Raw genomic sequence first — 13,729 nt, forward strand, 5'->3', positions numbered from 1 at the left:
TGTTCCTTTTGTTCATGGTCTCAGCTGTACATTTGACTAGTTCTTCAGGTCAATGATCCTGTGAATTCATGCAGCAAAGAAAACAATATGAGACCAGGGACTCTTGGGAAGCCAGAGGCCGATATGACATGAATCCAATGTCGCCTTTTGACCTTTGAAGTTTTTGAATTTGTGTCAGTGTGACTTTGTACCCTCGTAGTGGGTGACCATGTGTTTTTTTTCCTCTCATATAGCCACAAAAACACAATGTATAATACAATCCACTCCACACAGTATCCTGAATATTTTATGAGCGCTACACATCGAGAAAAGACAACACTGCTTCTGTAGCCTCATCTTTCAGGCATGTCATTGTATCCATCACACAGCACAGAACATCCACATTCTGCAAAAAAAAAAAAAAAAAAAAAAAAAAAAAAAAAAAACAGCAGGATTCTGATGCATCATGGGAATGGCGAAGGCGTCTGAAAGATTTGTGGGAAGAAATCAGAACAAATTTGATTTTACAGCAAATGTAGAAAGATGAATGCTAGTTGCAATTTAGAGCTGCAGGAAAATAAGTAATCCTGTTTTATATAGCTCTGCTGTATTATAATATTATATTAGATCTGATTTATTTTACAGGTAAGGAGGTTTTGATCAGGTTTAAGATGAGGCAAGATGTTTCTTTATTGCTAGGAGGTTGCTCTTTCATACCTCAGGAGACTCTGAATTCTCAGTTATTGAAATTTCATCTACGACTCAGGACTTTCTCCTGAAATGCCTGTCTAGGAGAAACTAAAATGGAACTTGAATAGGAAATATTTGTGTTTAAATGGAAATCTGTGGCGTTTAATTCCAGATTTTGGAATTTGAGCGCAGTTTGAGAGACCTCTTGATTAAAAACCTCAGGAATTGTGCCACCTCAGTTGCCTTTGTGCCCAAAATGGAGCCAAAAATGGCAAGAATGTGTCATCTCTTACCAACCGTGAATAGACCTTCATTTGCAAGTACTTAACTTAATTCAATCCTAACCAGTCATATCCAGCTTGTGTCGACTGAAATTAGGTCAGGGTACATGTGTTTTTTTTTCACTCTTCCTTTCTCTCTAGCTTTGATTCACGTATTTCAACCATAATTTTGTATATTCCGTGGCCTTGAGTTCCTCGTTTTATAAAAAGTGAATGCATCAGCTGCTTAATGAAATCCGCAGAAGTGCGATAATGGAATGTTCGCCATATTTAATGAAGCCACTTTTGAATATTCATAGCTTGCAGAATTATTCTCCTGTTCCCCTGTGCTTTTTATGTTGCTTATCCATTAAATTATAAAACTTAAAAGAACGAAAATCAATGGACTTAATGTCTGTTGGATTTTTGGTCATCTGTACTTCTCAGATATAAAAATATAGTGTTATAGCCATTGAGATATATATATATATATAGATATATATTGATATATATATACACAGTTTATAGGAAAATATGCATGCACTGACACATTATTTAGTTGATTACTGCTCTTCTTTGTTTTCCAAGATACATCTTTAGGCCAATAGGGGGCGCCAAACGACTATTATAAAGTGATTCATTGAGTCATTCATTCAAGCTATTTCTTCAAAACGCTGATCAATTAAGGGATTAAACATTATGTGACTGTCTTTATGATTGATTCATTAAATCATTCACTTAAATGTCAAAAACATGGATTCATTCAGGGACGCTTTCTGTGTTGCCCTGAGATGCACTACAGACCCAATTTTTTTTTATTTTTTATTTATTATTTTCATGAAGCAAAAGTAAAATTGCATTAAAAAAAAAAACTTAAAAAACAACAACAACAATATATTAAAAGTTTATAGCAAAATATTTATACACTGACACATTATTTAGTTGATAAATGCTCTTCTTTGCTTGCATGCTTTTCTGAGGTACATCTTTATGCCAATAGGTGGCGCCAAGCGACTGTCTTTATAAGTCATTATAAAGTTATTCATTGAGTCATTCATTTTCAAACCATTAGTTCAAATCACTGATTCATTCGGGGATTAAACATTAGGCTATGTGACAGTCTTTATGAATGATTCTTTGAATTTACTTAAATGTTCAAAAACACTGATTCATTCAGGAACGCTTACTGTGTGTTGCTCTGAGATGCACTACAGACCCAGTTGTGACTTTGTTTGAAAATATTTTCATCAGTGAAGCAAAAGTAATAATGCATATAAAAATATAACTTGAAAAAACAATATATTAGAAGTTTATAACCAAATATTCATACACTGACACATTATTTAGATGATAAATGCTCTTCTTTGTTTGCGCGTTTAAGCTTTTCTAAGGTACATTTTTATGCCAATAGGTGGCACCAAGCGACTGCCTTTATAAGTCATTATACAGTTACTCATTGAGTCATTAATTTTCAATCCTTTGTCTTTGTTGTCTTTATTGTCTTTATGAATGATTCATTGAATCATTTACTTAAATGTTCAAAAACACTGATTCATTCAGGAAAGCTTACAGTGTGTTGCCCTGAGATGCGCTAAAGACCTGTTGTGACTTTGGAAAATGTTTGGAAATAGTTTCGTCGGTGGAGCAATAGTAATATTGCATACGAATGTAATTCAATCAGCAATAACTTCTTGTGGTGTTTACGGAAGCATATGCCCTGTAGTCATTAATACTGTCTTGAAATTTGTTTGTGTAGTGATATTTGTATATTTACCTCAGGAACCCTAAAATTGATTTGTGTTCACCTCAGAAACTATTGATTTGTATGTTTACTTCAAGAGCTCGAATGCTGTGCCCTATAAATTTATTATTCCTTCCATTTGAGATACAATTCTTATATATATATATATATATATATATATATATATATATATATATATATATATATAATTATTTTAATATAGGATATTTAGATGTGTCCCTGCGTTTCAGAGATGTCAACATTGACAACCAACAAATGACACCCATTTTCATTTTATACATTAGTTGTATATTTCTTCATAGAATTAACAGATTAAAACTAGCTTATGTGACCACTTTTTTTTAAACTAATCTGAAAATCTGCACCGTTGCTACTTTTGAAAGTTTGTTGGAGGAACACAGCGGCTTCGTTCTTCTACTTACAACTTGTTCCCTGAGCGATAAGTGTGAGCTGCGGGAAGTGCGAAACAGGATTACAGGTTCCTGCTAGTAAAAGAAGCCTCCTGTCATCTCTCCTCTTTCACTCTTGAATAAAATGCCACAAAGCTGCAAGGACTCGATGAAAAGGCAGCTCGAGAAGCTTGGAAATCGAATGTCCTTTGTCATTTGCCATGTTGCGTAGCAGTTCTTTTTAATCACTTTTGATTTCTTTAGGTTTTGAGGTTTGAGGCCTTAAAAAGAATGCAGTGTGCATTCGGTTCTTGTAACAACTCTCTGACCTTAATTGTCTCTTGTGATGCAATATAAGAAGATATCAGCACTTTAAATCTAGAGTTTAGTGCCCTGATATGCAGAGATAAATCACTGAAGTGATATTATTGTAGCTTTGAAATGAACCCTATTCGTATGTCATGGCTCATTTGCGGCAGTCTTGAGCGTTGACTTTAATATCACTTTTTTTTCTGTGATATTTTGAGTTAATTTATACACAATGGCATAATCAGTGGCTTAAAAAATAATTAAACTTTGAGCACGTTTATGTTCCTTTTACGGTACAGTATGTTTATTAAATTAAACATGTATTATTATTATTACAATTCATTACAATATTTTAATGTAAAAAAAAAAAAAAAATTGGCCACAATTAAAACTGGAAAACATTCTCCCAAGCCTGTTTATAATCATGTTCCTGTATTTTACTTCACTGTAGGCATGTTTGTTGAGGTGTGGGCAATGTTGGAGTTGTGCCACACTTATTGATTTGAATTTTGAGATTAACTGTATGTTTACCGTATGAGTACTAGCTTCTTTTGTATCATTCTTCAGTGTTAGTGCAGAGTTATTGCTAAGGTTTACTGGTGCAGATTTATTCCGTTCTCATCTACTGAACTTCATAGCTCCTTTAAAGAGATCCTCTGTGGTTTCATTCCCAAGTTTCCTTATTCCCACAGAATTTTAAATTGATGACCTTTACGAATAACTTTTTTTTTTTTTTATAATTGTACCAAAAGTACAAGTAGAGACACTACATTTCTCAGTTTTTAATGGTTAGTAGTTAGCGATTAGTGCAAACAAATTCTACAGGGCTATTTTAATGTCACACTGTTTATAGTATTTGAAAGTCTGATTCATTCTAGTGAATCAGTTTATCCTAAACTACTCTCTGATGTGCAGTATTGGAAAGTTTGATTCATTCTAGTGAATCAGTTTGTTTTAAACTACTCTCTCGTTTATGTATTACTGGAAAGTTTGATTCATTTTGGTTGGTTTGTTCAGTTGGTTAATTTAGATAAACTAGGATATTCAAAAGGAAATCACTGATTCAGAGGCTTTTTGTTATCATCTACTGAACTTTGTAGCCATTTCAAAGTGTCTTGGTGTAATATAACTTCCCTTTCCTAATAATTGAACCAGCTGTGTTCTATCACAACACTTGCAGTGTTGGAAGTAATTAAAAGTATAGAGACAATACAGTTTTTTTTTACTAGCTTTACCAGTAATGAGCTACTTTTGCAAGGACTACTGTTTAGTGCAACATCACTATTTTATTATCTTTTTGAATATAGTGTTTCAGTGTCTGATTCATTCTAGTGAATCGTTTTTTGTGATTTTGTGTTTTTGGAAAGTTTGAGTTTCAGTGTTTGATCTGTTTATATTGAATAAGTTTATATTAATTGTTTTAAAGTTTGATTTGTTTCAGTTGATTCTTCTGGATATTTCAACTGTCTGATTCATAGCTGGTTTATCTTAAATGGCTCTCTTATGTGTAGTATTGGAGATTTTGATTAATTCTATTGCATCGGTTCAGCGTTCCCCTATGTGTTGTTGGAAAGTTAGATTCATTTTGATTGACCAGTTTGTTCAGTAGGTTTGTTTGGATAGTTGTAAATTAACAGATTCAAAAAGGAATCACTGATTCAGTGACATTTCAGGTCTTCATTTATATTAAAATACTTAGTTCATTTTATTTTTCTTGTAGTTAGTGTAAAATGTATTAATATATCAATGGAATTAATTGGTTTAAAACTCTCTTTGTTTTTGTGCAAAAAATGGTTTTTATTTTATATTTGAAAAGATATTGCTACCTTAAGTAGCTTCGCTGTTAGTTACTCTTTGTTAGCAGCTTGCAGTGTTGCTAACTAATAGCTTGATGATAGTTTAACTGACACCTTTATCTACCCACATGAATGAACTTTCTTTTTTTATTAGCAGTTACACAATACGCCCATCAGCCTCTAAAATGCACCCAAGAAGATGAAGATGCGACTTGCGCTTCTTCTAGTTGTCAAATTCCTTGTGATCCAGTCTCAAAGTGTTGTTTGTATGAAATACGTTTTGACACTTTCAAAGCTTCAAAGTCTTCTTCGCTGAAGCTTTGTTGCACTATCCAAAAAAATGCCAAAACAGTTTCTCATAATCATTCCTGTCATAAATATTGTAGCATCTTGGTGCTCTGTTGGACAGACAGATGTTGACTTCATTCCCCATTCATTCTTTTATGTTTTTCTTCTCAATCTTTTGAATACTCTTTGCAAAAAGGATCACTTTCAAAGAAGCGCCTGTACAAAACACTGGGATCTTCCTTTAGGCTCCAGGTCTCTGTTTGTCTTTCTGTGGTGTAAAGTACAGAATCCCACAAGTCTCTTTTGTCGTGGCTGCAGGGAGCGAGTAGCCAGAAGCTCGGATCAAAGAGTCATGATTCACCCACCGCGAGAGAGATCCAGCTCTTGTACATGACTGATCTCTGCTCAGATGTTCAACTTTTGTGAAGGGAATTCAATAAAACAGCCGACAGCATGAACAAACAGAGTCTGAATGGGCGGCAATGTGTTGATCAGTTGGAGGCGGTTGAAGTCTCCCTTTTTAATTATTTTCTGATGTTCCTTAGGATTCCTCACTTCCAGTTGTTAATGACGGCAGTTCGGAGTGTATCAATAATTCTCGCATTTCCAGAATGTATTATAGAAGCAACAGATTGGTGTCTAATTGCAGTTTCATGGAGTTGCGTCAGAGCTTTTAGCTCAAGGATAAATGAAGATGGGAATTTGAACAAATGAGTGGAGAACCTGAATATGAATCGAGTGAAGAGAAGAATGGAGCTTCCTGATTGACAGCTTTACAGAAAAAAAGCAGTGCCATCATCCAGCTTAATTTAGTTCAAGTTTTTCTCAATCGATGGTGTCAGTCAATGTGGTCTTATCAACAATTTACTGAAAGTTTTGTCATGACAACTCTCAAAGAGAGTTTAGCATGGTAATGTACATGGTAAAGTTAATGTGTTTGGTCTTGGCAGAATAGATCTGCTACTCTGCTGCTGCTACTATTACACCCATAGACATGCTGCTGTGAGCATTTAGAAAATACTGCTGCTGCACATATGACATATATGAAACAACCCCCATATATAACAAACATGAAATCACCCTGTAGCAGATCTAGACAGGTGGAGCTGGGGCGGAGGAGCGTTTCTGAAGCGTGCTTCAATTGAATTTTGTTTTAAACCAAGACACTACAGGCAGAAACTTGTTTGGCCTTTCATAATCTGTTGTTTCAGATTAGTTGAAAGAAATAAACTTTTAAGTGTTTATTTTGTTTTACTTTATCTGTATTGTAAGGCCCATTTTCTCAAAATGAGTTATTTTTTTTCTCCTACACTGAACCAGCAATCTCCACTTTAGTAGAACTTACAAACACCAACCTCTATCTCTCTCTCTCTCTGACTGGTGACAGTATTTTCTGATCTATGGAGTAATAAAAATCCAATCTGTAAAAACAACAACAACAACAAAAAACCTTTGACTAATATGTCAACAAAATAAAAAAGTTTTGAACCTGGAGTTATACAATATTAAGATTTCTGTTCTGAAAATGTATGCAAATTAGTGCATAGTTAAATAACGTCTTAGAAAACGTTTAGAACATATGTATGTATGTGTGTGTGTGTGTGTGTATATATATATATATATATATATATATATATATATATATAGGTGTAATTGATTTATTAACTATTATTTTATATAACATTTAGTTAATTCATCAAAATATTCTAAGTGCAGTATCTAATACTTATTATGCTTGTTTATACATAATTAACTCTATGAAACCGATCAATTGTGGCCAGACTGAAAATAAGCTTCTTTTTTAAACTTCCCCACACAACTTTCCCCCAAAATCAGCTTTGGCCAATCATAGATCAATGTCAGGAAGCCACAGTGACATTCACCTTAGCTCCTCCATATCATTACCAAACAGACTTTCTCCATTAGGTCTGATAGCCGATAGTCTCAGCACTGAAGCAAGACCTGTAGCAGCATGACGGTCCTCCTACCACTGCATCCTTGCTGCAGAGACGTGGGCTGAACTGCCATCCTCATTATCCAAATGATGCTGCATCTGTTTCAGGATCTGGAGTAAAGTATTGTTTCTTGTGTTCTTATTGTTTATTGTGTACAGTGTGATGGTTTGAACATAGTGTACAAGACCAGTGCCTCAAGAAAAGTGGAAGAGATAAAGCAAGTGTAAAAGTTGGGAAGCAGACAAAGAGAAATATGCACAAAAGGACTAACAACACTGTGATTATTGCAATTGCAAACACTTTATTTTTTGGTCATTAAGTTCCTAAATACATGATCTTTTATTGTCTGACAGTGCTCACATTTTAAAGGGGTCATATGATGCTGCTAAAAAGAACATTATTTTGTGTATTTGGTGTAATGGAATGTTTTTATGCAGTTTAAGGTTCAAAAAACACATTATTTTCCACATACTGTACATTATTGTTTCTCCTCTTTGCCCCGCCTTCTGAAACACATAGTTTTCTTTTGTTTTTTTTACAAAGCTCAACGTTCTGAAAAGTGAGGTGTGCTCTGATTGGCCAGCTATCCAGTGCATTGTGTGCATTGTGTCGAATGCCTCAAGTGTGTGACCATACTGTGATGTGTGTCCCAGTCAGAACACCCGGTGAGACAAGACAAAAACAATAAAAACCCATTTCAAAAGAGCCATTTGTTGCATCCAGTGGTGACATAATTATGGATTATAATGGCTTATACTGTGTTTTTAAGCATAAAACCACATCTGCATTTGTGATCGGAGAAACGACAAACAACAAGTGCTACTCTTCACCAGCGGTTCTATTTTTAAGTTTTTTTGCAATAAAGTTCTGCATATTTTGCACGTCTCTCTTTGTTAACACACCTGATTCCAATAATCAGTTCCCATTGACATGGTCCCTACACAGTGTTCATTGCTCCCTACTCCCTGAGCAGGGGAAATCTGTTGAAGTTTACTTCACTCCGGAACATTCATTCACGGATTTGCGCTGCGCAACGTCTTCACACCTGGACAAGTGTGACATCATATACCTCTGTAAATAAATACAATTTACTGTAAATTCACATCCCGCACATTTCAATGCACTTTGAATGGAACATATACGCTTGCTTCAAACTGGAATCATGGCAGAATATCCTGTGATGTCCACTTCGCAGAGCACTTGCGTTCAAATAGAACAAACGTCTGAAGTCATAAGAGAAACATTTGAAATGTGCAGAGCGGGGGGCGCGAGGACTGGAATTGAGAACTGCTGCTCTACACTGCCCAAAACTCACGTTTGAATCATCAGTGGCAAAACCTTTACATATGTAAACGTACTTACAGACTGTGAGTCAGAACAGCCGGCATTGTAGTTTACTCTCCCAGGATCGGGAAACAAGGTTACGCCTTCTTTTGTTTGCGTGAACATGACATGTGGGGGCGTGTTAGAATGAGCCATTTTATGGGGGTGTGGTTGACTTAACTTTTATAAAGAATATCTCTTTGGGTTTGAGACTTTAGTCTTTGCAACTTTACAGATCTTCTTTATGCACCAAGAGCTTGTAACACTCCAAAGAGAAAGAAAAACTTGAAATCGCATCATATGACCCCTTTAATAGCACAATTTAAACTAACACAAATAGAGTAGTTTTAGAGTTTAAAAATAGTTCATTTAAATGATTCCTGTGAATCAGTTCAAACTCTCCTTTTAACAGAACCAGAATCTTCCTTCACATTTAAGTGAAACAAAGAAAAGGCACAAATATTTCAATGTTAGAGACAATCATGGTTACCTTAAAACAAAAAACTTTGTTTTCTACAATTCATGAATCTTTCTAGTGTAAAAAATTATAGTGTAAATGTTTAGTTTTATTATGTTTTTTTTTTTTTTTATGCCATTTCAGAAAAAAATAAATATTGAGATATACTGTATCGCTTAGGTCTACTGTAATTCAGACAGAGAAGAAATGTTCAAATACCAGGAAAGCATACACATGCTTTATTAGTGGTTGAATCATTTTCTATTTGGCAACTTTATTATGTAGCACAGAATAGGCCTGAATGCTGCTATTCTGGAAATGGCCTAGTTTTTGGTCTGTTTTTTTTTTTCTTACGGTGGGCAGTAAGTATGCATTTTAATCAGTTTACAAGTAAATTACACAGCGAGCCCAGAGATCCAAATGTTCGCATTTCTTTGAGCAAAAAGAAGAAAGAGCAGAAATCGTTAAATTTTAGAGGGCAAAACGGGTTAACACAGACCTGTGGAAACAGGTGAAATCTGTGAAACAATAGTATTAAAAAAAAGTATATCTTATTAGCAGGAAAACTTATCAGCAGTTAACGCACTTACAGATGGAAATGTGATGCATTTACCTTACAGTTAAAACAAAAACATGATTATTAATGTATCACAGCTTGTATGTAATACCTCTTGTTGAAATGATTATGAAAATAATTTACATGGTTTACATTTCATACAAGTGATTAATTTACTTTTCTTTCATTTATATTGTTTGTCAAGTATTGCACTCGCAGGAGAGGTATAATTAATTATTAACTGAAGGACTGTGTTATATAATGGTTTATTTTTTTTTTTTTCATAAAGTGATATAAACAGGGCCATCACTTTCATAAAACAGTGAGAGAAGTGGGTGTACTGACAGCAAAATCTTTCAAAGACAATTTGCTTTCATAACTGACGTACGACACTTATTCTTTTTCTCATTCAATTGCACTTTCTAAAGAACAACTTCAGGAATTGTCTGATGTAATCTGCCTTAAATTCATCTTTGGTTTGCTGTTGTGAATTGTTGCTCTACAAGATCTTATCTTATCTTATCTTATCTTCTTATCTTATCTTATCTTATCTTATCTTATCTTATCTTATCTTATCTTATCTTATCTTATCTTATCTGGGTCACACATCCAGATCTGAGGGAATAAATTTCATCTAAATAATTTTGTATATTATGCTTGGATAATCAAACGTATTTTAACATCAGCTTTATATAAGAGGGCTGTACATGCATTATATTTCAATTCATTGGCCAAGCATTTGCATCTGCATTTACGTACTTGTGGGAAGTACTATGCTTTTGTATTGCCTGAAGCTTTTAACTGACTGGAAGTGCATCATAGGCAATGATGTTTTTAACTCTTTGCAGCATCTAGATGAAGCAGATCCAGTTTTCCTTAATAATGAGGCACAAGAGAAGTCTTAGTGTCTGGAATGGTAATGGTTTTGCTCAGAACATCCCATTGCAAATAATGGCTGTGGTCAAGTTGATTGATTAGCTGCTGTTTGTAGAGAAGTGCAATGGCTTAACTGTGGTAGTCTGTGAACTTAAGCTTTTATCTTAAAAATAAATATTTGGGCATTTGTGTTGATGAGCATAATGGAATTAAGTGTGCTGCCTTAAGATGATAGAACATATCTACTGACATCCACCATTTAGTTCTCACTTCTCAGTTTAGCATATGGTGTAAAAATTTAAACCAACTCTACATTACAAATCAATAGTAATGCAACATTAAAACTGAATGTCTGAGCTTGATGCGATGAAATATCAATTAATCATTATTTTTAATGTCTCATAAGCCATGGCTTTATTGCTTTACATTATGCATGAGTATGCAAATGAAATGTGTTTGATATATTGCATGAAAATGTGTATCTGGACTTGTAATGTGTAAGGTTTCAGGTAGGCACCGTACATCAAAAGGCAATGTGAATATGGGGTTCCATAGCCAGCTCATTAATGTTTTATTAAGAAGCACCAAAAAATGTACATTCATTAAATATGAAGAACTGTGTGGTGTGTTTTATGTGTACTGTAGTTGCTTAGAATGAGGAAACAATGAAAGGAAATTCTGAAAATTAAAGGTGAGAAACTTTAGTAATAAGCACTATAGTATCACAATATGTAGTTAATATACAATATGGAGTTAATTAACGTGTCACTGAATACACCATGCTACATGAACTCATGTTGTTTGATTAGTTTATTTTGCCAGTTAATCTTGGTGATCATTGTCTCTTCTAAATTTGAAGTACGTCCTGTGTGAAATCTATGTAAATCCCAAATCATACCTTCCGTGCTCCAGAATTTAATTGGGCCAAGTACAGAGCCCAGGGGAACTCCTTAAATCATGATTAAAAGTCATGCGTCTCTGGGTAGCATTTTATTTTAGAACCTGTCAGTATTCAGAAATATCACTCTACTAATAAAGGGAGATTCTGGTTTACAACAATTGTAGTTAGCAACTTGTATGCCGTGCTTATATTTAGCACAGTGCAAGGAAGTGTACGTTTGTGTATCCACAAAGTGCAGTTACTTTCAGCCCTACCCCATACATCTATACCGCACTGCTTCACTTATTAGGAGTATTATGAAGTTGATGCATTGTGTGGAGTATTGTGATCATCCCTTAACCACAACTGTATTACATAGAGCGATAAACTCAGCTCTGCTGTGATTAATTATAGCGGAATTCCAATAAGGGAAAAGAAAGGAGTAATTCTATTCAATTCCCAAAAGCTTTTCATGGTTACCAGCTGAGCTAGAAAGACAAAATGATAGAGACATATAAAGAGTGATCAAGAGTGCAAAAAAAACGATGATGGGCAAGCAGTGCACTGGAGGAATTGAGTGGAAAAAAAGGAGAAGAATACTGCAAAAGGAGGGAGTGATGCCGGGAAAGGTGAGGAGTTATAAATATTGATTACCGTTCTTGTACCGATCCAAAGACATGACAAGGTAGCACTCAGGTGCAAGGTGTTCTTTGGCAAGAACGCGAAACAACTCGTTTGTTCCCAGGCTCGTTTTTTTACTCCCTCACTCGCTCTGTCATTCTGACAGATGCCGCCTTGCCTGAGAGCGCCACAACTTTCCTCAGCTAGGATGGGGATGTAACGTGTAGAGAGGTAGAGAATGAGAAATTGCCTTTTCTTGTTTCGTCTCCCAGCCTTTGTGGAGTGGCGGACTGCTCCTGAGAGTGCCATGTGACTACTTCCACAGTGCTTTGGAGCTATTTTCCCCCTCTCCCTCTCTTTTTTCCTTCCAACGATGAGTCGCTGAAGAGGAGAGGAGGTGGAAAGAGGAGGATATGTTTTCCGTTTCGCTCAAGTGCCGGATGGGGGTCATCAGACGCAGGATCAAGGGTATTGTGCAATGCACCACTTTCACACAAGTTTTTGGGATGGGGGTCGAAACCTTTCCAAGTGTTGGGAGGGGGGTGAGTCTCGGGATTAGTGTGTAATTAGGATGTGTGATTAACTCTGTGTTGTGTATGTAATCTTGCCTTGTCCACTGATTTTTGAAACTTGATAAGGAAAGGTCAGGCTTGTCTAGAATGCTTTGTTTTTGAGAACCTGGAAAGCCAGGCTGTTTGCTAAAGTCGAATGTGAACATCCTTTTAAAATCCAAGGAAGGGGATGTTGGTACTGTATGTGCTTGAGTTGCGTTTGCCGTATTGATAAACCTCTCTAAGGTTTATTTTTTATTTTTTTCTAAATGAGTGGCTTATTTTTTTTATTATCTCGTTAAATTATTATTACATTCTGAACATCAAGTGTGGCAAAATGTTTATCATTGCTTTTCATTAATGTTTCATTACAGCAAGTGATATTTTTAGACTAGAATTAAAAGGCCATCACACTTCTTTAAAGTGACATTAGTGGCACAATTTTGCAGATGGGTGTGATTTACTGCATATATTTGACTGCAAAACTTGAAAGTGTTTTGATAAAATTGTATCTTTTTTTAGTTTTGTTGTACTCATCCACTTTATATTTGCCTTCACTGCAACACATATATACTATTTATATATAGTTGGCTATGTACAGTTCACTTATAGTTCTTCAAAATGCATAGATGTGATCTTAAATTTACCAGGCCTGTTAAAAACTCGAAATAATCTTAGTTTTGTGGTAAAATTGTCTCTTTTATTACCTCATCAATCACTTATTTTGACAGAACTGCAAAAATACTCATATATAGTTGGCTATATAATTGTGAAGTTCACTTTGTTGTGATCTTAAATTTACCAGGCCTATTAAAAACTAGGAAGCATCTTAGTGCTGTGATTTAAAAAAGAAAAAGAAAAAAGATACTAGGAAGCATCTTAGTGTTGTGATTTAAATATATATATATATATATATATTGTTGTTGTTGTACTCATTAACTCATCAACCATGTTATTTTGGCAGAGCTGCAGCAAATACATACTTTTTATTTATAGCTGCCTATATAGCTGTGTACGGATCACTTATAGTACTCAAA

General features: G+C 34.9%; 1 protein-coding gene across 4 annotated transcripts in view; it reads left to right on the plus strand.

Annotated features, from left to right (window-relative positions):
* Nucleotides 1-13,729, plus strand: part of LOC109064628 (glutamate receptor-interacting protein 2-like) — a 177,400-nt gene that overhangs the window by 61,264 nt on the left and 102,407 nt on the right. The window contains exon 1 of one of the 4 annotated variants that reach the window (XM_042748623.1): nucleotides 11,793-12,609. The exons of the other annotated variants lie outside the window; for them this stretch is intronic. Within the exon in view, the coding sequence (XP_042604557.1) occupies nucleotides 12,555-12,609 (55 nt within the window). The 5' untranslated portion in view covers nucleotides 11,793-12,554. Of the gene's footprint in view, nucleotides 1-11,792; nucleotides 12,610-13,729 lie in introns of those variants that run through there. 4 annotated transcript variants of the gene reach the window in all.

Source organism: Cyprinus carpio, chromosome B22, assembly GCF_018340385.1.
Source record: "Cyprinus carpio isolate SPL01 chromosome B22, ASM1834038v1, whole genome shotgun sequence".
Taxonomy (NCBI): Eukaryota; Metazoa; Chordata; class Actinopteri; order Cypriniformes; family Cyprinidae; genus Cyprinus; species Cyprinus carpio.